The sequence below is a fragment of the Epargyreus clarus genome, unplaced genomic scaffold, assembly GCF_041222505.1.
Source record: "Epargyreus clarus isolate Ecla_fem2 unplaced genomic scaffold, WU_Ecla_fem_2.2 ptg000016l, whole genome shotgun sequence".
Lineage (NCBI taxonomy): Eukaryota > Metazoa > Arthropoda > Insecta > Lepidoptera > Hesperiidae > Epargyreus > Epargyreus clarus.
Genome location: NW_027332224.1, coordinates 584,121 through 610,913, shown reverse-complemented (window position 1 = coordinate 610,913; position 26,793 = coordinate 584,121). Strand labels below are relative to the sequence as shown.

At 39.2% G+C, this 26,793-nt stretch overlaps 1 protein-coding gene across 1 annotated transcript in view; it reads left to right on the top strand.

Moving 5' to 3' along the window:
- The window catches only part of chb (CLIP-associating protein), a 75,417-nt gene that overhangs the window by 25,261 nt on the left and 23,363 nt on the right, over window positions 1-26,793 (top strand). The window contains exons 9-27 of the mRNA XM_073081476.1: window positions 1,886-1,988; window positions 3,105-3,285; window positions 4,076-4,198; window positions 5,274-5,393; window positions 6,040-6,167; window positions 7,506-7,634; window positions 8,530-8,663; window positions 9,758-9,805; window positions 12,565-12,672; window positions 13,521-13,658; window positions 17,320-17,424; window positions 17,912-18,032; window positions 19,182-19,308; window positions 19,917-20,018; window positions 22,176-22,307; window positions 23,579-23,763; window positions 24,411-24,527; window positions 25,447-25,565; window positions 26,267-26,397. Coding sequence (XP_072937577.1) covers window positions 1,886-1,988; window positions 3,105-3,285; window positions 4,076-4,198; window positions 5,274-5,393; window positions 6,040-6,167; window positions 7,506-7,634; window positions 8,530-8,663; window positions 9,758-9,805; window positions 12,565-12,672; window positions 13,521-13,658; window positions 17,320-17,424; window positions 17,912-18,032; window positions 19,182-19,308; window positions 19,917-20,018; window positions 22,176-22,307; window positions 23,579-23,763; window positions 24,411-24,527; window positions 25,447-25,565; window positions 26,267-26,397 — 2,351 coding nt within the window. The remainder of the gene's footprint in view (window positions 1-1,885; window positions 1,989-3,104; window positions 3,286-4,075; window positions 4,199-5,273; window positions 5,394-6,039; window positions 6,168-7,505; window positions 7,635-8,529; window positions 8,664-9,757; window positions 9,806-12,564; window positions 12,673-13,520; window positions 13,659-17,319; window positions 17,425-17,911; window positions 18,033-19,181; window positions 19,309-19,916; window positions 20,019-22,175; window positions 22,308-23,578; window positions 23,764-24,410; window positions 24,528-25,446; window positions 25,566-26,266; window positions 26,398-26,793) is intronic.

Genomic DNA, 26,793 nt, shown 5'->3' with positions numbered 1-26,793 from the left:
TCATAACATCTACCTGCATGCCAAATTTCAGCCCGATCCGTCCAGTGGTTTGGGCTGTGCGTTGATAGATCACTATGTCAGTCAGTCACCTTTGAGTTATATATATTTAGATTCCATCCATTCATCGACCTTTGAGTCTACCGCTGGACATAATAAGGCTTCTCCTAAAGAATTACAATTACTTATATATAAGAAATCTCTTACCAATCTTACCAAATACCATAGTTAGTTATCATACTTCTGTTAAAGATCGCATGCTGTGACTATTTATAAATGGAATTACATGTGAGCACTAGATATTTAAGGACACATTATTACACCATAATATAACATGTATTTCTGTTAAGTCTAATAAAATAAATAAAAAACTGGTCAGTCTGACTACTTGTGTGCACACGTAAAAAGTTAATCATATTTTTTTAAAAGATAACTTAAAAATATGCCCTAAATATGGGACTTACATAAGAGTTCTTTATAATGTTTTCTAAAACATTCGTAATAATCTCTAAAGCCTTATTGCCGCATCCACAATCTTGCGAAACCTCGACAAACTTGTAGCTAGAGCATTTCACATGGTTTGTGTAAGTCTGTAAACACTTGTAACCGATACAATGGAGTGTCGATTATTTAGCAAATCAAAGGGAATTCGCCGCAAGTGCGTTCGACGTGTCCACACATTTGTGTTTGTAGATGTTTGGGGTTTTCTAAGTGCCAAGCGTCTGGATGCGGCCATTTAACTCTTTTTTAAGTGCCAAAATCATTACTGCATATAATATAACAAGTTCCTGCACATTACTAACTTGTATCTTTTCTCTCTTTCTCTCATGTGCGTCGTGGATCATCGGTAACCATCGGGTATCATCGTCACTACTAAATATACATCTAACATACGAATACATTTGTGTATGTCTACGTCACGTTAAAATTAACGATATGTATTGTATTTTGTATACATTTAATTAATTGTATTTTTGATAATTTTCACTCTTAAATGAATACGATTAATTAATATTCATAACACACACATTTCTAATATATTATGTATATTTCTAATTGGTTTTACATGATCAATCACATTTTCCGTTTTTGCATCCAAAAATAATCTGATTGGCATAATCATTAATTGCAAATTATGTATGAAAAATAATATCACTTCACATTTAATTATTGGTTAAATTCATATTTTCTATTACATTCCATTTTATTCTCTGCTTAATTCCGATTGGAAATCCTAAAATAAAATTATCGAAACGTAAAAAATATGCTACAAATATATACATAATTACATTTATCATTATATTCAATGAGATACACACACATAAATAACACGAAAATATGACATCAAAATTATTGACTATTTTCCCATATATTCACAACAATACTTCACCACTTTCCACAATACTACCACATGCCACTACACTTTCATCGCCCTGCACAATATTGCGTCACTTTGTGTAATACTACACTACTCGACACAATACTTGACCACTCGCAACAATATACCATCACTTGCCAAAATACTTCACCACTCACCACAAAACTGCCACTCACCACAATACTTCACCACTCGCGACAAAACTCTACCACTCACCACAATACTCTACCACTCGCCACAAAACTCTACCACTTGACACAATACTCCACCACTCGCGACAAAACTCTACCATTCACGACACAATAATTAAACCCTCGCCACAAAATTGCGACCCGATACAATACTCCACCATTCGTCACAACATTCTACAACTCGCCACAAAACTACCACTCACCACAAAACTCCACCCCCCGTCAATAAACTCTACCATTCACGACAAAACAACACTCTATACGATACTCAAACACTCGCCACAAAACTACCACTCGCCACGAAACAACACCGCAACAGCGTGCGAAGCGCCGAAGCGCACTGTACCGGGACTGTACAGTCTGCCGTCGGCGAATCGGAAGCCGCCACCGCCGGCGAAGTTGCAAAGCGCCGCCAGTGGTAAGTTGTCATAAATGGTAACACATTTTAAATAAAATTGCAAATTATTCTTAGATAAGTACAATTAAGGTTTACTTTGTTTATATTTTTTTAAAGTACTATAGTTAAATTTTATAATGTATTTCTTCTTTGTAGTGTTTTATTGATGTGAAACATCTATAGCCGCACGTAAAACCGATTTCTGGCGTGGCGACGCATGCCGTGGCGACGCGTCGCCACGCTATACGATGGTATATATATACAGTCTATATGCAGTAGTGTGTACGGTGTGGCGACGCGTCGCCATGCGCAATCGAATTCAATAAATAGTCGTCGTTATCTGGAAAAAAATCGTAATATTTTATTTTATCATTATGACATATTTAGTTCCTATCACAATATGTTCTTTTCTGCATATTACTTTTACAAAATAATGTCAATGTTTCACATCTGCCAGGCGTCCCGTGACGGCTCACATTTTTTTTGTTATTAAAATATATTTTTGTTTGATACATTATTTTGGTCTATTCATCTCATATTACCATTCTGAATGTTACATGTTTTTGTCATTGTATGTTATCTTACTTTATTTGTCTGTTTCACCACTTTTTTAGTCTATATTCAACGTTCTCTATTGGTAATTTTTTATCTTTCTGTCTTTTTTATTATATCTGCTTCTGTGTAGTTTACGCTATATTTAATTCTTTATATCGCTTTAGTATGTAGAATAATTTTTATCTCTCATATCATTCTCTTATTTCTTTAAGCTGCGTCCTTTTCTTTTATTTTTTACATGTCTTTTAAAATTATTTAATTTCACGTGTCACATTCAACTTTTATAATATTAACTTTTACATGAATCCTCAATTTTTTAAATCCTCTTGCTATGACACAATTCTCCTAACTTACTTCACGCTAAAATTTCTTACTTCTCAATGTATATTTATTTTATAATTTTGGCTTTTAAATAATTACGTCAATATCCTGTTAATAATCCACCTGAGTTGTATTGTTAATAATCAACCTCAGATAGGATTAGATATTCCTACCTGAGGTCGGCTACAATGCGTCGCTACCCCTGAGGACTAAGCTGGAACGCCTCGGAAAAGTCTAATTATGTATACATTTCCACAGTGTCGAGTAGTGGCGGTGGCGGTAGTACCGGTGAAGCTGGTGCGGTGTCATCAGAGGCCTTCGAAGCGGCCTTCGCTGCCACAGCACCAGCTGCGGTGTACGGGGCGAGGGGGTTGGAGGACCTCTGTAGACATGCTGCTGCCCTGCTGGGGGATAAGGGCGCGGAGTGGGAGAAGCGGGTTGATGCGGTATGTAGAAAATGGCTCTTAGTCGATATTTAGGTATTACCGGAGTAATCTGAGGCTCTGTAAGGTGATGGAATGAGAGTAGCAGGTTGCTGCAGTTGGTATAAAGTGATTTGTGATGCGTTTTCGTGTCACGCAGTGCTTATGGCATACATGATTGGAAAATAATCCAAAAAAATAATAGTATACGAGTGGCAAACCCGCGAAATGTGAAAAATGACGAAACCCTTATTTAATACAAATGTGTGAATTATATCCCGCTGGAATGGGGATTGCATGATTTTTGGTCATGTAGGCCACGTCAGAAGTGAGGATTTCTGATGTGGCGTACATGACCAAAAAACGTATCTGTGAAGTTATAAGATGCGAATGGTGGACATGGGAGTTATATGTCGCTATTTAACACATTTTTTTGTTTGCTCGTTTAAAGGTATTAGATTTTATAATTTTGTCTTTTAAATAATTACTTCAATATCCTGTTAATAATCCACCCGAGTTAGTATTGTTAATAATCAACCTCAGATAGGATTAGATATTCCTAGCTGAGGTCGGCCACGGATGCGCCGCTACTGAGGACTAAGCTGGAACGCCTCGGAAAAGTCTGTCTCCCTTACCACACGTTTCAAACCCGAACACAGTAGCACTGCTATTATTAGGCAGAAATAGATGTGGCGGTGGTGCCGCCGGAGTCGAACCACAAAGGGTTCTATCACCTTCAAACCATTAATCATATCTAAGTATTATCTCAGACTTATTCCTTGGACTAACGAATAAAATTAAAATATTTGTACAGTTGAAGAAGATCCGTTCGCTGCTAGTGGCGAACGCTCACGTGCAGTACCCGACGGAGTTCGCGGCGCAACTCAAGGAGCTCTCCGTGCCCTTCCTCGTCGTCATCAAGGACCTCAGGAGTCAGGTGTGTGCTATCAGAATTATTTACCCATTTTTACACAAACTATACTCTCGTATTTTTAATAACTAGCTATTTCTTTTTTTACATTTCGCATATTTAACCACCCATTTTTTTGCCACAATTTTCCTTATACATGAGGAAATAAATTTCCGAAATCTACCTAGCCACAAATGACAACTTTTTTTTTATACAATGGTAATACAGTAAAACCCGTTTAAGACGATTTCATAGGGACCCAACCAAAAAAGCGTCTTAAGCGTGAAAGCGTATTAAGCGAGACAAGGAAAATAAGACGTACTAGTATTATGCATTATGTTCTAATTTAATATACTGTATAAAATGATTAAACTATGCATGAATAAATTACCTTAAATTCATAGTGTATTTATATTTATGTTATTTAAAGTATTTATTTATTTTGGTTACCTTACCAATAACTAGCAAACGTAACTTTTCTGATCCATCAGAATTGGCACAGGCCAGCAGGACAGTCAGTATCTCTTTATTTGCTTTACCATGGCAAGTTGTCTTGAAACATAGGCCAGTTCCTTTGGCCAGTTACGAATTAGGCGTATTAAACGGGATGACGAAGCGTATTAAGCGTTAAGAAATGTATGAAAACATGTCTCAAAATGTGTGGCGGAGCACTTACTATACCGATCTGACGCACCTAGGGTTCCGGGTTTGATCCCCGGCCAGACAGAAAACTGAATGACCTGATGAGTTTAGGTATATGTATTGGGTCTGTGTGTTGTGTGTGTTACATGACACGACACGGAATCCTAGCGAGTGTGGAAAATGTCTTTGACATTCCTAAAAGAAGACCTGTGGCCGAAGGGAGTTGTGTTCCGGAAGTACCGCGGAAGAAGAGCATCCCCGGAAACCACCAGACCCGCGTCTCACGTCGCCGCAAATACGTGATTTAGTTATAAGTATATATTAGTATGTATGTTAGTCTGTAAGGTATATATGATATGGACCTCTTTATTCAATTATACTTTTGTATCTTTGTCTATATTGTCTGAAATAAATGATTATTATTATTATTATTTAAGCATGTTATTTTTCATATTCTCAGGTGGTACGCGAGGCGTGCATAACGATAGCTCACATGGCGAAGGTGCTGAAGACCAAGCTGGAGCAGTTCAGTTTATACATACTGCAAGAGTTGATCAACCTCATACAGAACTCCGCGAAGGTGGGTGACGTCACGCGTGTGCGTGTGTGCGGGAATGTAACGATGCATGTGAGCGTGTGTGCGTGTGTTTTTGGAATTAAATGGACTTTATTGCAATTGCAAGAATGTAGTTCACAAGATGGTTATAGCAAGAGAAGATCGTACATTCTACCATTACAATGGTGTGCAATCATGTCAAATTGTAAAATTTAGTCATATAAATTGTAAAATTTAGAAATAACATATTATATGGCGTCGAAAGCCATAGAGAAAGTAGATAGTGTATTTAAAAAAAAGGTTGGTTTGTTTGCTACTAAAGGAAAGTATTTTTTGTGTGTATTTGTATGTGTTGTAAAATTATTACTTACTTTTTCGCGGATAAGGGCAATTGCCAGAGGCGTAGATTGAAATGAATCTATTTTTTTTAAGTATACCGATTAAGATAATTAAACCCCTTTCTTGGAATAAATATTGTGAGGACGAGAGTATTCTAATCTTGCCCGGGGCGCAATATTCAGATCTCACCAATATTCAAATGCCCAAGTTTTTTTCCACGGCTATAACAAAGAATAATCTATTTCTATTTCTGAATTCATTTCACGTATTAATATGAGAACTTTATTGAAACTATTCGAGTTAATCATATTATTATAATGATTGTTTTCAGGTGGTGTCGTCGGCGGGTAACGTGTGCGTACGGTACATAGTGCTGTACGTGCACTCGCCGCGTTTGATTCCCGTGCTAGCCACGAACCTCACTACGAACAAGTCGAAGGAGATCCGCTCTACTTTGGGGTGAGTGACGTCATGTTTCGATTTTTGTTTTTTTTTTTTAAATTGGTAAGCCTTTTTTATATTATACAAGTGGCAAATGAGCATGATGTCCATCTGATGGTAAGTGGTTACTGCCGCCTATGGACATCTATAATCAACTCCTGAGGTCGATCACATGCTTTGGTAGTTCTGAGGACTAAGTCGGAACGCCTCTGACAAGTATGTGACTAATTCACACTGTGATCAGCTTTTTTTTTTTTTATAATATGAGAGTAGCAGACGAGCATGCAGTCCACCTGATGGTAAGTGGCTACTGCCGCCCATGGACATCTGTAATCAACCCCAGATAGGATTAGATATTCCTACCTGAGGTCGGCCACAGATGCGCCGCTACCCCTGAGGACTAAGCTGGAACGCCTCGGAAAAGTCTATCTCCCTTACCACACCCTCCTAACCGGAACACAGCAGCGCCTAACACTGCTGTTATTAGGTAGAAATAGGTGTGGCGGTGGCGCCGCCGGAGTCGGACCACAAAGGGTTCTACCACCTTCAATCTGTCTCACATTTGTAATCAAACTCAAAAAATATTAGAAAAGTTACCTAATTTTGACCACAGATGCATTGCTACCTCTAAGGAATTGGAATTTGGAACACCTTGGATAATTATACTTCCCTTACCACATCCTATAAACGTGAACACAGTAGCACTTCATATTAATTTTTAACTCATTTCCTCCCAGCGATATCCTGGGCCACGACCTTCAATGATATTAATTAATGACTGTTCCTCCCTAGGGGACGTTCAAGTATGACGTAAGCACATTTATTTCAATTATTTACCCCCCCCCCCATCCCCCTAGTCAGCAAAAGTAAGCAAAGCTGCCCCCTCCCCATGCTTAAGTAAACATTTTTCAATTAATGTATTGTTTTTTTTTTTATATAATAATTATAATTTGAAGAATCCCTAAACGTATGAATTATTTGTGGGAAATGTGTTTTGTTTCCAAGCAAAAACAACGTGAGTGTTGTCATTCGTGTAAACAAGTAAATACTCTACTGATGATGTGATCATCATCTAGACTCCCCTACCCTCCATGTCATCTAAAATAAGCTAAGCAAAGCCCGAATAGTGCTTACGTAATACTTGAACGGCCCTCTACCTTAAGCAATATCCTCCCAATAAGATCATATGCTACCCATATTCAATTAGTCTGTGACTCTTCCCACCACTAAGATCCTGACCACGACCTTCAATGATATAACTTGTTCCTCTCTTAACAAGATTCTGTGCGTGCAATAACAACGTAATCTCCCATCATAAGCTTGGATATGATCAATATTGGCCTGTTCTTTCTCCAGCGAGATCCTGGTGCTGCTGCTGGAACGCTGGACGGCTCAGTCTATAGAGAAGCAGCAGCCGGCGGTACGGGACGCCATCCGTCGCGCATGTGTCGACGCGGACAGCTCGGCCAGGAACTATGGGCGACGGTGGGTACAGTCCGCGCCAAACTGCTAGGCCGCTCTGAATGTAGAAATGAGTCGCGTCGCAATAGTTGTAGATATCAGCGGGACGAAGACAGCGCGGGACGCCCCTGGCACCTGTGCAGTTGACCTGATGTTAAGTGACTACTGCCACCCATGGACATCTGTAATCAAACCCAGATAGGATTATATTATCCTACTTGAGGTTGGCCACAGATACGCCGCACCCTTCAAACCAGAACAACAGCTGCGTTTAACATTGCTGTTATGAAGCAGGAATAGGTGTGGCGGTGGTGCCGCCGAAGTCGAACCACAAAGGGTTCTATCACCTTCAAATTTCAATACCATATCAGAAATTGTCAGATATCGATCTTTGACAAGCAAAACTTTGATTATCATAGATATCGGTAAAGATGCGAAGGGTTTCGAGTTCGAACCCCGCATTGTCAGACATGTAAATAATGAATTTAGATTTCTGTTGCGGGTTTGAGTTTTTGTGTATTCTTCTTTCTCTGTGTCCATTGCACCCACGGTACAAGGAACCCTAATGTGGAGTAATGAGTGTAGAAAGAGACGAAACGTCCAACATTTATAACATGTAATAAAAAAAATATATTTCTAACATTGTAATATGTAATGCCGTGTCCGCACGCTTGCCAAACCTCGACAAACTTACAAACTAAAACTTGCGGACAGAACATTTGCATTGGTTCGTATAGATTTGCAAGCTTTTATAATCACTGTAATGGAGTGTAGATTTCTTTAATAAATCACAGATGATTTTTCGCGAGTGCTTGCGCGTACGCACGTTTGTACTTTGTAGATGTTTGGAGTCCGTGGCAAGTGCCGACCGTGTGGATGCAATTTTTTTTATCTAACACTTTATATTTTTATCCCGCAGAGCGTACTGGGCGTACAAGCGGCAGTTCCCCGAGGACGCGGAGCAGCTGTTCCTGCGGCTGGACGCGGCCGCGCAGAAGCAGCTCGAGCGCGAGCGCGGCGGCTCCGTCGACAGTCTGCACCACGTCGGCACCGGTGAGGGGGCCGGGGTGGTTGGGGGTTGGAAGTGGCCTAGGGGTGGTTGGGGGTCAAAAGTAGATCAAAATTGGTTGTGGGTCAAAAATGACCCAAAATGGTTTGAGGGTCAAAAGTGACCCAAAGTAGATTGGGAGAGTTAAAAGTGACCAAAGACTAATCTTGGATCACAAGACTCACAAGTGACTTACAACTAGTTTAAACTATAGTCTGATTCATAATTAGGTGTCCAAAATGTAAACAAAGAAATGTCATTGTCAAAATACGATTACAGGTATTGCAAATCTTAACAAATTAACAAAAACGAAAACTTTCACAAAATTCAACATAAAACAAAAACTTAATACACAAACAAAACGATCACGACCACGAAAATGAATAATATCAACTACGAAACTTAAAAATGGCGGCACAAAAATTGTTTTGGATGCCGATTGTGTGACCATTATCACAATTTTTTTTTTTTCTCATAAATCTTGTTTTTTATTATTATTACCGTATGAAATGAAATTGAGTTAATATAAATATTGGAAAATGTGAATTGATTTTAATTTATTTAGATTATTATTTTATTATCGATGTCTTAATTTAATATTGTCAAAAATAAGAAACTGCCATTTGACACATATTTTCTTGATAGGTCAACACCTTTGTTTACATTTTGGACACCTAATTATGAATCGGACTATAGTCTTGAATCACTCAATGAAGATAATTGAGGGAATTGAAGAGTGACCTAATATTGATTTTGGGTCAAATGGCCCAAATTCAGATTGGGTTAAAAGTGTCCCGAAGGCGTTTGAGTATCAAATTACTTAAAGGTTACTTACTCTCTTGAAAAGTGCAAATTAGATTACTTATTTCAAGTGAACCAGTGTTGTGTGGTTAGATTATATTAGCAAAACTTAAGCAAAGTCTTCATTGGTAAGCATAATCTCAATTTGTAAGATGTGAAGAATGTGAAAGTTAGGGAACTTATAATATTTGGGGTTTATATTCGAACAAAAGTGTGCCAAAAATAGTTATATTTTGATGTTAAGTAAGGTTATTTTTATCATCATAGAAATATGAACGTCTCAATTGTTTAATTACAGAAAGAAGAACACTGACCCGCGCTAGAAGTCCGTCTGCCAGCGTTTCTGGTGAGTTACATTATTAATAAATCATTTAAGAAAAAATTTTATTTGTATTTGCATTCCGTTATCGTTGATATCAAATTGTTTATTACGATAATTACTTTTTATGAATAAGCATTAATTATATATAAAATTGAAACCCTGTGACATAATTGTAAATTGTATAATAAATGTATATAATATAATAATAATAATATTTAATTAAAACACCTTTAGAATGATAATAATAATATTCTATATAAAATGCACACTCTTAGAGCGATTGTCCACCGCTGCCGTGACCGGACTGTCACATAGAACTAGATGACGGCGCCGAAGTAGCGGTACATACATTTACTATAGCCGCTTGTCCACCGCATGGTCATATTAGAGTCGTCCCGAAATAATCTCATACTCGGTGACGGTCCGGTAACGACGGCGGTGGACAATCACCCTTAAGGTATAAACAGAGATCACTACATTGTGAACACCACGGTTTGAAGGTGGTAAAACCCTTTGTGGTTCGACTCCGGCGGCACCACCGCCACACCTATTTCTACCTAATAACAGCAGTGTTAGGCGCTGCTGTGTTCAGGTTTGAAGGGTGTGGTAAGGGAGACAGACTTTTCCGAGGCGTTCCAGCTTAGTCCTCAGGGGTAGCGGCGCTTCTGTGGCCGACCTCAGGTAGGAATATCTAATCCTATCTGGGGTTGATTACAGATGTCCATGGGCGGCAGTAGCCACTTACCATCAGGTGGACTGCATGCTCGTCTGCTACTCCTATATTATAAAAAAAAAAACTATCGTTTTATTAACCGACTTCAAAAAGGAGGTGGTTATCTATTCGGCCGGTGTCTTTTTTTTTATGTATGTACACGAATTACTCCGCCGTTGGTGGACCGATTTTAATAAATCTTTTTTTATTGTATAGAGACGATTCAAATAAATGTTGATTTAGTACATATTTCTGAAGTCGGCGCACATATTAGACACGCTGTTTACATCGTTATCCAACGAAATATATTGAGCGCCGACTTCAGAAATATGTACTAAACCAACATTTATTTGAATTTTTTATTACTTTGTAGTGACATAGAAGTCGGTTGTATTTTTGTAAAAAAAATTTTTGTACTTGTTATTTTTAACAATAAATTACTGATTAATGAATAAACACTTCTTGAACACCCATACACCCACACAACTATACCCTGGGTTCTAATTGCTGTTAGCACATACAAGAATGTGTATGTAAATATCTACAGATAAATATATTTGATGGTTTGAAAGACACGAGAGATGATTGGTGAATGAATGTGTAAATTCATAATTACGTCATAACTATAACTGTCTGATTATAGCAGTGTAAAGTTTTGAAGGGTGTGATAAGAGAGATACTTTCATACGAGGCGTTCCAACTTAGTCCTCAGGGGTAGAAACACATTTCATAGGACTCCTGTCCAATTTGAGTCAATTACAAATGTCCATATGACAGGGACTTCGCAAATTATTAATAATCAATCTATCCAGTGTTTTGCCTACGATTGAAATTTGTCAATTTCTTCAAACTACAATTAGATAGTTGATTGTATCAGGCGTTACTTTGCGGAAATCCATGCTATTAAGTTAGGATTGAAACTACTTCGCAACAATCCGCTACAAATATGTATGATGGTATATATTTTAAACCATGCAGTATGTACCACCCTCCCTCCCACTCTACGACAGGGTACGTTTAACGATTAACCGTCGTAGAGTCAACTTACCCTGATGATGCTCCGTTTGAGCGAAACACATTGTAGTGGTATGTATAGTGGTCATAGATTAGTAAAGATACTTCGCCGCCTTGAAATTGAATGAGGCCACAAACGGCTTATTAGTAAGTTCTTTTTTTGAATTCTTGACAAATAAAAACATTTTTAGAGAAAGTTTACGAATAAAATAATTATTTAAAATATTTTAGGGACATTTTAGCACGGAGACGTGGCAAAACATTTTTACGCAACTATTTCAATTCTCAAAACTGGGTACATTTTCTTGTTAGGAGTGAGTAATCTTTACTAATCTATGATGGTGGTGTATATTTTTAATTTTTTGCATCTGCACGCATCCTTTGTGGGAGGGAGGGTGGTACATACTGCATGGTTTAAACGGATTGTTGCGAAGTAGTTTTAATCCTAACTTAATACCAACTACAATTAATTAATATAGGTCTTTAGTTGGCCCAATGTTGGATGGATTGCTTTTTAATTATAGGCGTTAATCAAATGGACTGTATGTACATTTTAAACAATCATTTTTGATGTGAAACATCTATAGCCGCACGTAAAACCGATTTCTGGCGTGGCGACGCATGCAGTGGCGACGCGTCGCCACGATATACGATGGTATATATATATATACAGTCTATATGCAGTAGTGTGTATGGTGTGGCGACGCGTCGCCATGCGCAAAAATCGGTTTTACGTGCGGCTATAGATGTTTCACATCAAAAATGATTGTTGTTATTTTATCATTATGACTATCATTATATTTAGTTCCTATCACAATATGTTCTTTTCTGCATATTACTTTTACAAAATAATGTCGATGTTTCACATCTCCCAGGCGTCCCGTGACGGCTCACATTGTTTTTTTTTTTTTTGGAATTTTCCACCAAATTTATCGTTACAACATTATTTTACACAACATTAAAATTTATATACTTTTGTTACATGCCACCAATAAAAACGGATCGGGTTTGATATGACTTTCTCTACTTTATATATTATTATATTGTACATAATCAGCGTCAACGGAGAACCTAGTCTCCGGTCTGAGTCGTACGAACTCGCTGCGTAAGAGGCGCGCCTCGCAGGAGAGGCCTCCTATATCGCACATACCCGTTGCTATGAGAGGTCTCGATTATATACATATATGTAAAATATATAGCGGGCCTCTTAAGTATTGGGGCGTACAATAATTGTTCATTGGTTTCCAAATTTATCAATACGTAATCTGTCAATTTATTATTATAATAGATTAATTTATTTTTCTAAGAAAATAATGCAATACTTTTATGATGTAAGAAAAGTTTTTTTGTATCCTGAAAACGACGGGTAATACGTACACGCCAATATAAATAAAGATAGACTTTTATCTGTTATTAATACAATTTATCTGTTAGTATCAGTGTCCACTTCAAATAGGGTGGACTGCATGATCTATCGCTACTTTCGTCATATATGTAGTAATGTATGTAAAATTGCACTATGTGTTACATGGGTGTGCGGGATTTTCTCAACTTATGTGTTCCATTGGCGTGCGCAACTCTGTCTCAGGCCTAAAATGTACTATTCTGTTTTCCAAATGTGCTTAATGAAATATAATTAGGAAAACTTAGTGTATTTTGGTAAAGTGTGATAACTATTTGATCAATCCTAAGTAGTGCTTCAAGTCTCTATTTGGAGCTTGATTTTACGAAAACTACGCCATCTTGCGACGAGTTGCTGAGACATACTTATCCGAGGCATTTTAGTTTAGTCCTCAGGGGTAGCGGCACATATGTGACCGACCGTCAAGTGGAATATTTAATCCTATCTGGGTTGATTACAGATGTCCATGGGCGGCGGTAGCCACTTTGTCTGCTACTCTTATAATAAACCAAAAAAAAGTGAAAAGGTTCAAAGGCCTGCCCCTAACAACTCTACGCGCAGGCATATCCGTCAGTTTGTTTCTACACGTACCCCTAACCCCGTCCCCCCAGAGCGGTCCCCCGGCGCGTGTGGCGGCGCGGCTCGCTCCGTATCAGCCGTGGACGCGGCGGCGGCGCAGCGGGCTCGAGCGAGAGCCTTGTACTCGCATCTGGCACGCGCTAAGGTGTCCGCCGGGACCGCTAGCTTGCGTGAGTATATACTACACGGATGGACGTACACACACACACACACAGACATAAAAACGTGTGCACGAACACATACACACACACGCATACAAACGTGTGCACGAACACATACGCACAGGCGCACACAAACACAAGAACCTATACCTAGCGTATGTGCATGAGCACATACACACACACACACACACACACACACATACACAGGGGGGTTTGCACGAACACATGCACAGACCCCTACACACAAAGTCGCACACAAACAACTTTACCTTACCCTTCATTCAGGCAAGTAAACATTACTATGCCACTTACTGGTACAACATTACACCACCACCTACCCCACTGCACTCCCACTTTAACCCCCAAAAATACTCCACGCAATGTGACACAGTACCACAGTTAGCGGATTATAACCCTAGACCAATGTTCCGTAAACTTGTTGTGTTCAAGGTACATCTAGGAAAACTAAATTTTTTGGACAAACACCACAAACTAAAAATTAGTCTTTAAGTTAATACTAATCAAAATTTATTAACACCACAAGACATGTGGTGTAACGAATACTACTACTAATACAATAAACAGACATACCCATATTATATTAGACACAATTACCCCCTCCCTTAATAATAAAATTTGGTATTAAGAATCTCTTTATAGAAATAAATTAATTTTATGTACAATAAAAAGCAATCTTTACACTCAAGTACCATCTGAGAAGCAAACATAAATTTTATCAAAAAAAGAATAAAAATTTATATTTAGAATTACAATGACGTAAATGCAAATGATACTTATAGTCTGATTCATAATTAGGTGTCCAAAATGTAAACAAAGGTGTTGACCTATCAAGAAAATACGTTTCAAATGGTAGTTTCTTATTTTTGACAATATTAAATTAATACAACAATAATAAAATAATAATCTAAAAATATTAAGATCAATTCACATTTTCTTATATTTATATTACCTCAATTTTGTTCCATACAGTAATAATAATAAAAAACAAGGTTTATGGTAGAAAATTAATATGTAATAATGGTAACACAATCGGAACCCAAAACATTTCTTGTGCCGTCATTTTTAAGTTTCGTAGCTGATATTAATCATTTTTGTGATTGTAATCGAACTCGCATGTATTATCGTTTTTATAGCGCGTTTATTAAATTGTGAATAATTGTAAAGTTTTAGTTTTTTGTTGAGTTTGTTAAAGTTTTTGTTTCTTGTTAATTTTGACAGTGACATTTGTTTGTTTACATTTTGGACACCTAATTATGAATCAGACTATACATATGATTTGTACAACAAACACTTAAAAAGTGGCAAACTGTGCAGCAACATTGTCTCTGGTGTTTATGGTACCCTCCGCCAGACGGCAGCAGTGTCGCTGTCGGGAGAGGCGGTTGAAGGCGACGCGCCTCATTCTAATGCATTTCTATCGAATATATCCGTACCAAGCGTGAATAAGTTGACAAGTGTAAAATGCACAATTTTATTGCATCTATGTGCAGTATTTGGTGAGAATTATTTAAATGTTTACAAGTGGCATGTGTATGGTAAAAATGCCCGTTAACTTGCCTATTTACTCGCCATATAGGTAATTCAAACAATCTTATTTTTTTTTTATAATATAAGGGTAGCAGACGAGCATGCAGTCCACCTGATTGTAAATGGCTACTGCCGCCCATGGACATCTGTAATCAACCCCAGATAGGATTAGATATTCCTACCTGAGGTCGGCCACAGATGCGCCGCTACCCCTGAGGACTAAGCTGGAACGCCTCGGAAAAGTCTGTCTCCCTTACCACACCCTTCAAACCGGAACACAGCAGCGCCTAACACTGCTGTTATTAGGTAGAAATAGGTGTGGCGGTGGTGCCGCCGGAGTCGAACCATAAAAGGTTCTACCACCTTCAAATAATGTTTATTATGATTAAAAAATATAAAAATGTGTATATATACATATTTGTATAAGTAGGTCGTATCAATATATTCACGCCTGGTACCCATATGATCTTTGCACTTACATAATTGTGACTCTAAATATACATAATTTATCACTGTAAAATTAATTAAAACGTAAATTTTTTGTCGTATCTAAAATGTGTTATGAAACCTTTCAGCTTTCTAATTCGAAAACTATCAAAGAATTACACGAAGAATTTATTACTATAAGTACAATATAAATATCAGAAATGTTTATAAGGAGTTTTATTTGTTTTGTTGTGTTGAAGAAGTATTAATGATTGTTTCTATTCATGCTCGCCTCAGAGGGGGAAGTCGCACAGCAAGGTACTATGCTTTTGTGAATGTGTTGTGTAGATTGACAAATAATATGTGTAGATGTGATTTAATTGAGTTATGAGTGATATTCATCGTAATTATGTGTTACAGACAAAAGTTTTTAGGATCTTGTATAGTTGAGTTTTTTTTAATGATGTTTTTACTGAAGCACTTTTGATTTGTTTCAAAAATAATTGTAATGGAAAATGTCGGTCAGCGGTGGAACGCCAGGTGTTTTCTGTCATACAAAAGATGTTGATCAAATAATATTAAAAAATATTGAGATTTTTCTCTTTTATGTTTTAATTAAATTATTTATGACTAGTTTTAAAAAAAATGTAATTCAGTATATTAATCAACGATGGAACGCGACAGTTGCTTTCTGTCATACAAAAATATTAATCAAATCATATATATAAAATTCTCGTGTCACAATGTTAGTTACCGTACTCTTCCGAAACGGCTTTACCGATTTTCACCAAATTTTATATGCATATTCAGTAGGTCTGAGAATCGGCTACTATCTGTTTTTCATATCCCTAAGTAATTTTTTATATGGCAACACAACGTTTGCCTGGTCGGCTAGTAATATATAAAATAGTAGAGAATTATTTCGAAAACAAGAACTCAAATGCTTACAAAATATAGCCGTATGTCAGTCCCACAATTTAGAGGAATCCAACGACACCTCATATGTTAATCCGTAAAGCCGTTTGTGCTGCAGCGTGACAAAGAATGAGACATACATTCAAATATACCGTATGTACTTGGAAACATAACCCTCCTCGAGTAAAAAGTCGCTTTTGTCTGTAACATAATTTGATTTTAATTTCATCGTGAGTATATCATTATATTAAGCAATTTTTATTCGTATTAATGATACCATAAATAATTAAGAAAATCATAAATATTTTTGCTATATTTTTTTGTTGCAATCAACTACTTGTTTCAAATTTCATTATTTAATTATTTTGCAATGTTTCATGTAAACAATTTAATTCATTTTCACTCATTTATCCGTTATGTATATTCCATTGTTTTATTGAAGTTTGCGTCATTTAAATTAACTACTAATTGTGAAGTTTATTATATAATCATCCACATGTCTATTGAACCCACGATACAGGGAATCCTAGTGTGGGGCTGTGAGTCTAGAAAGCGTCTTATATGTATTTAAAAAGAAATTATTGTAACAGTGGTGTCACTACGCTCTGACCACTAAGATTGCCACCACTTGCACTATTCAAATTGTAAAAACGAATCGTTGGGGTTGAATAATTTGAAATTTAGCAAGATATGACCCGTACGAACATACGAACAAACATTAAAAGGTTATAATAATAAAACAAAAGCTTATAATAATAAAACTATGTGTGTTTAAATACAGCCCGTGCGAAGCGTTCCCCGGCCACGCCCACAGCAGCGGTACCGGCCAGTCCAGAACGAACTGTGGGACGCTCGCGGTCCAGGCCTGGAGTCTCGCAATCTACACGTGAGTATATCTTGAATCCTGGACGCAGGCGCGGTCGTAGCATAAGATTTTTTTTGTCACAGGAGATATTTTTTCTAACTTTAGGATTAATTGTGTTTTAGTTGTTATTGAAAAAAAAACTTAACAAATGCGAGTCGGACCCTGTGGTTTAGTACACACACATGACACACTAATCGCCCATGTTTCGGCAGCGACGTCGACGAATGGATCATTCAACATCGATCGTCAGTAAATCAAATGTCAATTATCACACAGATAGAATGGATTTGACAACGTTGTCGTTTGTTTCTGTTTTTTTTTTCTTGTCGTTTAATCATATCTCCCCTGCTTCCCCACCCTTCACACACACATACAACACGCTGACCACTACTATGTCGGCAATGACATCCTAGTCGTCGTTGTTCAATTACTCCTATCTCCCTCCCCCCCCCCTCGCCCCCTCACACACACACACACAACACTAACATAATATGCCGTGTGTCGGCAGCGACGTCCCGGTCGTCGTCGCCGTCGCCGCGCAGCGGGCCGCTGTCGCTGTCGGGCGCGCGCCGCAGACCCTCCGGCATCCCGCGCTCGCTCGCCGGCTCCCGGGAGACCAGCCCCACCAGGTGAGCGATATACTAGAATTATAATATAGGAGTAGCAGACGAGCACGCAGTCCACTTGATGGTAAGCTACTGCCGCACATGGACATCTGGAAACAACCCCAGATAGGATCGGATATTCCTACCTGAGGTAGGTCACAGATGCGCTGCTTCTCTTGAGGACTAAGGTGGAACGCCTCGGATAAGTATGCCTCCCTGACCACACCCTTCAAACCAGAACACAGCAGCGCCTAACACTGGTGTTATAAAGTAGAAATAGAAGTGGCGGTAGCGCCACCAGAGTCGAACCACAAGGTGTTGTACCACTTACAACTATATATGTTTTAATTATTTTGGGACGTTTGAGAAAAATTGTGAGAGTGAATTCTCACGACACCACTATGAAAATTGACACTACAACGTTAAGTAATAAATATTGCAAGTCTGCTATTTTTTTTTGTTTTCTCTACCAAAGAAGTTTAACTATTGACGTACGTACGCGCGTGTTTTATTTACTTTCAGCATAGATTAGTAAAGATTACTCACTCCTAACTAGAAAATGTACCCAGTTTTGAGAATTGAAATAGTTGCGTAAAAAAGTTTTGCCACGTCTCTGTGCTAAAATATCCCTAAAATATTTGACATAATTATTTATTTATTATGTAAATTCATGTAAATTACGCAGTATTCGTTATTTATTCGTAAATTTTCTCTAAAAATATTTTTATTTGTCAAGAATTCAAAAAAAGAACTTACGATAATAAGCCATTTGTGGCTTCATTCAATTTCAAAGCGGCGAAGTATCTTTACTAATCTATGACTTTCAGTCTTCAGCCTACCAACATATTTTTAATACAATACATAAACGAATAATGCGCTACCCATCGTCACACCTTTTTCTGCCTCATAGCAACAGTGTTAAGCGCTGCTGCGTTCTGGTTTGAAGGGTGTGGTAAGGGAGACATAGTTTTCCTAGGCATTCCGACTTAGCCCTCAGGGGTAGCAATTAATCTTATTCGGGGTTGATTATTATTTTCTACAAGCTACAGTAGCCACATACCATTAAATGGCCCATATGCGCATACCTTACTCTTATATCATAATATACTATATATAATCACTAGTGTAATTTTTAATCAATAAAGGTATTAATAAACCCCCCATCCCCCCCAGAACCGGTCGCTCGGGCAGCGTAGTGGGTGGCGTGAGGCGGCGGGAGTCAGTGGAGAGGAGCGAGAGGGCTCCCACCGCCACGCTGCGGCTGCTGCAGCAGACCAGGGACGCGGAGGGAGCGCTCAGGGTATGTAGCTCACATAGATAGTAGTTATAACTACTGTATTGCAGCAATCAAATCAATAACTACATCATGTGGTTTGATTACTATAGTTACGTTAGTTAGTTAGTTAGTTAGTAACCAGATTACAAAATAGTAGTTAATTATGCCTTACACTGCTGCTGGGCTATGGTATCATCAACAATCTATTACTGTCCCACTGCTGGGCACGGGTCTCCTCTCAGAATGAGAAGGATAAGGCCGTAAGCCACCGCGCCGGACAAGTGCTTGTTGGTGGACTTCATATACCTTTGAAGACTTTTACGAAGTATTTTTTTTTTAAGTTTTACAGGTACTCAATGTTTTCCGTCACCGTTTAAGCAAGTGATATTTAAATTGTAACACGCACATAACTTTGAAAAATCAGGGTTGCTTGCCTGGGATTTGAACCTCGGACCCTTCAATCAAGAGGCTGAGTCAACCATTGGGCTATATTGGATTGAATTGGATGTTTTCGCTCGAAAGAAAAACGATTTTTCGAATAATCAATATGGTTACCATTCCTAGGACGAGGAGATAGTAGAACAGGCAAACCGGCACGACAGTAATTTTATAAAAGTTCTTTTTGATTACAGAGTCCAGAAGACAGTTCGACGTGCGAAGGACGAAGGGATGATGATTCGGAGGCGTCAAGTGTTTGTTCTGAGAGGAGCTTGGATTCCTACAGGCGACATGATGTAAGTTGCTATATACATACCTGTTTTATAAGTATCGCTAGTTTTTGTGAGTTTTTAAGCTCATTTTAGTATTTAAATTTTAATTTTAATTTTTAAATTTTAATTTAATATGATTAATTTTAGTAACATACTAATAATGGTGCTATAATTTTATTATGAATTATGTTTATTAAATTTAATGATGAAAAATTATAATATTACATTCAAGATTATAATTAACCTAACCTAACCTAGACTTCGAGATCTAGATATACGTAAAATAATACGAAACCTAACATTTTCTGTGTTATAGAGTATTGATTTTGAGAACATTCTAACGTTTAGTCCATTGAAATGTTACAAGAGCTTTGTATTTTTAAGAGGACGCAATTTTATTTTTGCGACTTGCCTGAGGATCAATAGAAGCTTAACGTCAAGTTTGTGGGGTCGCCACACTTGCCCCCCGGCCGCCATCTTGGAAAACGGGGTGGAAACACTTTATTCGCGACTAGCTGACCCGGCAAACTTTGTACCGCCTCAAAATCTTTTTATCAAATATATTTCATATAAAATATAGCCTATGTTACTCGTGGATAATGTAGCTTTCGAATGGGGAAAAAATTTTTCAAATCGGTCCAGTAGTTTTTGAGCCTATTCATTACAACCAAACAAACAAACAAAGATTTCCTCTTTATAATATTAGTGTAGATGTTATATATTGGCCTTAATCACCATAGTTAGAAATTCGCCTTAAACAAAATTACTAGAAAGACATCCGATCCTGCACCGCCGCCGTGCCGTGGGAACGCTGACTCCGCAGCACCGCTCCGTTTCCATCGTACAGTCCCGAACGTGGGAATTCACTTTGGCTAACATTGCCCCAGCAAGTCACCACTTAGGATAGTTAGTTTTAATTTAGGTTAGATTTAATCCAAAACATGTAATATTCTGTTTTGATTAAATACGTATATGTAAGTAATTCGGTCTTTCAGTATCCTGGCTGCTGCATCCCGACGCAATATATAACTTAGATATCTCGGAAAATATGCGTCTTACAAACAATTTGCAATGTCATAATTTCTAGCAAATTGTTTTGCCTACAAATATGTTTGTACAATACAATACAACGATATTTTGCCCTAAATTAAGAATTAAAGAAGTTGTAAGAAAAAAAAGTGAAAAGTTTGACCCTATATTTTTTCTTTATTACATTAATTGAAATGGCTGTTACAGCGCTCCAAAGTTGACGGGGTTCGTCAATGCTCACGAGAATCCGGTCAAAACGAAATGTTTAACTTATTTTTGTATTTTTTTTTTACTGTAAATATATTCTTAATTTTTTTTTTGTTAAATTCATACAACTTTACTTATTCATTCCTAACTCTTTTCTACGCCACCTATGAGGTAGAGTCTGTAAGGCGCATGTTTTTGTATGTATCTCCAGTAGCTAAATAAAAATAAAATTGCGTCCTCTAAAAAAATGCAATATTCGGAATTTTAATCGTAACATTTGAATGGACTAGTTGTGATGTGTCATAGAGCGTGTCGTGGTATAGGAGTGTTTATATTCCGAGAACATGAGTGTGTTGTGCATGTCGCAGACTACAGCTCACATCTCGAGAATGTTCTAGAGGGTGTGATGGTAGTGGTATCTATATTTCGAGAACATTCCAACATGGTGACGTCATGGTATTATGTGTTATGTCGTAGAGGGTAGTCGTGGGGTACGGTATCTATGTCTCGAGAACATTCTAGAATGTCTCGTGGTGTGGGGTATTTGCATATCGAGAATGTTCTAACGTCGTGCCGTCACGATGTGCATTGTCCGTGTAGCAGAGCGTGTTGTGACGCATGTAATGTTCGCAGAGCGTGTCGTGGGGTATCTGTTTCTCGAGAACATTCCACGGCGATGTGATGACGTCACGATGTATAATACATGTCGTGTGTGTGTGTGTGTGTGTTGTTTTAGAGCGTGTCATGACATAGGTTAGCAATATCTCGTCACCTCGAACATGATGACGTCACGACGTGTCATATATGTAACGCGTGTGTGTGTGTTGTGTAATGTCCGCAGAGCGTGTCCTGACGCGTGTTATGTCACCTCGAGCGTGGTGACGTCACGACGTGTCGTACAATGTGTTGTATGTAACGTGTGTATGTTATGTAATGTTCCCGCAGAGCGTGTCGTGGGGCTCGGGCTCGCGGCTGGGCTGGGAGGGCTCGCCGCCGCCGCCGCCGCCGCCGGACGACATCATCGCGCTGTGCGCCTGCACGCACTGGACCGAGCGCAAGGACGGACTCACGCACCTCGTACGTACACGTAACTAATAGAATTGAGTAGCTCGCGAGTGAGTGATATAAAATATATATACGCTGCTGTGTTCCGGTTTGAAGGGTGTGGTAAGGAAGACAGACTTTTCCGAGGCGTTCCAGCTTACTCCTCGGGGGTAGCGGCGCATCTGTGGCCGACCTTAGGTAGGAATATGTAATCGTATCTGGGGTTGATTACAGATGTCCATGGGCGGCAGTAGCCACTTACCATCAGGTGGACTGCATGCTCGTCTGCTACTCCTATATTATAAAAAAAAAATTAAAAAATTAAAAATAGAATAATTATTTTTAAAATTAAAAAAAACAAACCCACTGAGTTTCTTACCGGATCTTCTCAGTAGTGGTCGCGTTCCGATCCGTTAGTAGTTTAAGAATATATTGTAACTGACAATTTGTAAGTGCCGCCGTTGGCCTATACAAAATAAACATATTTCATTTCATTTCATTGCTAGTCCGCTCTGAAGTAGTTGCGAACTGTGTGTAGTCATACAATTTGCTGCGGCGACGCGACTCATTCTATGTTCAGAGCGAACTAGCAGTTTTACGAGGACTCTACACACATACTGTCCCACTCCTGGGCACGGGGTTCTAGGTAACGGCTCAAGGGCGATAGTCCGGGGGGCACCAAACACAGTTGCTAATTAACTAAAAAAAAGGTCGTCAAAACCAAACAATCTCTGAAATGTATGTAAATCAGCTAAAAACAAAGATCCCCGGAATATACACTAAATATCCTTAATTATTGCATTTGTGACGGAGTGATTTCCAAAAAAAAACAACTATTCTTCAATTTTACACTTTCGTGCCTTATCTACATTAGTCATTGTCATGATATTTTGTACACATGTTGTCAAGTGTTCTACTAAGAATATAAGGTACTTATTAACCAAAAAAAACTACCGTTCCTCAGCGGTAGATGAAAAACCCTCACAAAATAGCCGCGGGTAAAAGTTAGCCATACAATATACCGCTTGCTGGATAGTGTGTTAAACTATAAATGTTCGTATGTGATTGCACCAACTTTCCGCAACTCATCAATAAATGTTGAGGAAACTTCGATAGCGTGATTCAGAGGTGTGTAACCATTTCTTGACTAGTTGCGGGAAATGGTCATAACTCATTTACTCTACAAATATTATAATCTGCAGTAGTCTTACAAATCTGACAAGCAGATTATACCGTTCTCGATTTAAGTTCTAGATTTAAATTTCAGTTCTATTTGTGTATTAATCTGAGTATTCTACTTCCAGGCGAACTACCTGAACAGCGGTCGGCTGCTGAGCGACGACCAGCTCCGCCGCCTAACGGAACTCCTCAACAAGATGTTCGTGGACGCTCACACGAAGGTGTTCTCGCTGCTGCTGGACGCCGTCTGCGAGCTGCTGCTGGTGCACTGCCACCAGCTGCGCGACTGGCTCTACCAGCTGATGTTCAGGTGGGTGCCGCCGGTGACGTCACGACACGCGGTGCCGGTGACGTCACGGCGCTGCCGGGTGACCGCCGGTCACGTCACGGCTTGCTGGCGGCAGGCGGTGACGTCACGGAGGAAGTGCGCTGGGGTGCTGAGAGGACAACGCCGTTAGGACATGTTGGATGATGACGTCACGTGATCACATGAGCGAGCGTAGGAGGCGGGGACATCGCAGCTGACGTATGTACTGTGACTTGTTGGAGGTGGTAGAACCCTTTGTGGTTTGACTGCGGCGGCACCACCGCCACACCTATTTCTACCTAATAACAGCAGTGTTAAGCGCTGCTGTGTTCCGGTTTGAAGGGTGTGGTAAGGGAGACAGACTTTTCCGAGGCGTTCCAGCTTAGTCTTAAGGGGTAGCGGTGCATCTGTGGCCGACCTCAGGTAGGAGTATCTAACCCTATCTGGGGTTGATTACAGATGTCCATGGGCGGCAGCAGCCACTTACCATCAGGTGGACTGCATGCTCGTCTGCTACTCCTGTATTATAAAAAAAATGTACACAGCGCTTAACGCTACTGTTGTTAAGCAGAAATATGCGTGACATTGGTGCCTTCCCAATTTAACCATTTAAGATAATAGCAACAACTAAAAAAAGTCCTCTATTCCAGATTACTAATGAAACTCGGCACGGACATCCTGGGTTCAGTGAAGAGCAAGATAATGAAGACCCTCGACGTGATCCACGAGTGCTTCCCGGCGGAGCTGCAGCTCCACAACATATTCAGGTCGGTTGCCACTCATCCCCACCACGTCCCCGTTTGCAATCTCTATCTTATACCAGTGAGGGGGAAGTTTCTCTGTTTCTTATCCAATCATCTCTTCGAATTATTTTCGCTTCCTAGCCTCTTGTTTTTTCTTATTCCCGAAAAATCTTTTAGCCACTCGTGGCGGAGCGGTCACCATACCGGTCTGACGCGCAAAGGGTCCCGGGTTCGATCCCCGGCCAGACAGATATCTAAATGACGAATTTAGATTTATTATGTTTCTGGGTCTGGGTGTTTGTGTATTTGTCTCTGTGTGTGTCCATGGCACCCACGACACAGGGAATCCTAGTGTGGGGCTTTGAGTGTAGAAAGCGTTTATTGTTTTCTTTCTTCCCTTTTCCCCTGTGCGTCGTTGCCCCTATTTCCTCTTTTCCCATTTCCCTCGTAACCCCTCTTTTCCCTACGCATTCCGTTTCCACCTTTACGTTTTCTATTGCCCTAATTTCCACTTACAAATTGTCCCGCCATCTTTTCCTCTCTTTTATCTTTTCCCTTCTTTCGCCTTCTCCCTAATACACTCACTTTCCCTGTACCCACTTTTCCTCTCTATTACTTTCTCCCATCATCTCCATTTATCCACTTTCCCCACACTTTCGTTTCCCTCCCTCCTTTGTACGGGAATACCGTTATATTATTCATCATATTAAATTTTCCTCTTTTCCCACATTTCCCAGACTTACCTTTTTCTTTTGTTTTTCTTCTTCCCTTAATCCAGCTCTCTCTTCACTCCCCAGTCTCCCCTCCTCCTCATCATCAAAACACCACACCCTATCCTATCTGGGCTTGATTACAGTTGTCCATGTGTAACAGTAGCCACTTACCATCAGGTGGACTGCATGCTCGTCTGCTACTCCTATATTATAAAACCCCTCTCTTACAGGTTCCTGGCGGACGGCGCGACGGCCCCGACGGCGAAGACGAAGGCTGCGGCGCTGAGGTTCTTAGCGGATCTCGCGCAGGACTACTGCACACCCAATACGCTGTCGGTGGCGTTGCACGGTGAGTGAGGGTTCATAAGAGGGGTAGTTGGGGTGGTTTTGAGGAAAATAATAAATTTAAGTACTTTTAGCTTAGACGGAAGTGATGTGTGCTACTGGGCGTCATACTTACTGCATCGATATATAAGGGGAGGGATAGGGGGGAAGTAAAAATAGAGGACGTGGAGATATCCTTGGAATAAGCAAGAAAGGAAATATTTAAGAATTTAAGAACAATAAAAGTTTTGTTTTTCACCGATAAATTCAGATACTTACTATTTAGGCATATAGTAAAAAAAGTAGACATTATGACATGGGGCTCTTCAAGTGGAGTGTAAAAAGAGCTCTCATACAAAGCTGGCAATGTATGGAAAAATATGTATTTTCTTAAAAAAAATCCTTTTCCTTTAATTTGTCACATAACATTACTTCCCAGAATTTGATCCTTATAAGTGACACTATCAGATAGTGAAATAATATAGAGGTGTCATTTTTTTCAAAATGAACTCGTTCGATTCCCGGCTAAGGGAAAAAATATTTTAAAAAACTAATGATGCAGTTTTATTTTTTATCAAAATCGGCCTCGTAACTTTCAGCATTTTTCGCTAATCCTTATAGTTTCGGATTTGGCCCTGAAGGCCCGTTTTAAAAATTCACCCTGTATATATATTTGAACAATAGACCCTGTGCAATGTGTTTATTAATATCGATGTATTTATATAGGTGGTGCCACCGGTGTAGCGGGTCGAGCGCTGGTCAAGGTGGCGGCGCTGGCGGCGGATCCTCGCGCCGTCGAAGTGAGAGTGTTCGCCAGGAAGGCATTAGCTTTCCTATACGATTGTAATCCTGTGCCGGTGAGTATTATGTGTTGCGACGTGTGTGTGTGTGTGCGTGTGTGTGTGTGTGTGTGTGTGTGTGTGTGTGTGTGTGTGCGTGTGTGTGTGTGTGCGTGTGTGTGTGTAAGGTGAGGGAGGGAGGAGGTTAGTGTGTATATGTAGAGGAGGAGCGGTGTGTGTGTTTATATATGTATGAGAGAGACTATGTGTATGTGTGACACGTGATAACTAACTAATGCAGTGTGTGTGTCGGTAAGTGTGACGCGTGTGTGTTCGTTAGAGGGGCGAAGGGGTGTTTTATTTTTATAGGCTTACTAGTTTTATCGCGCGGCTTCGCCCGCGTTTAAAAGAAAAGAATATAACATACTAACATCTATAAAACTGAAAATTTGTACCTTTACCTTTGTTAAAGAT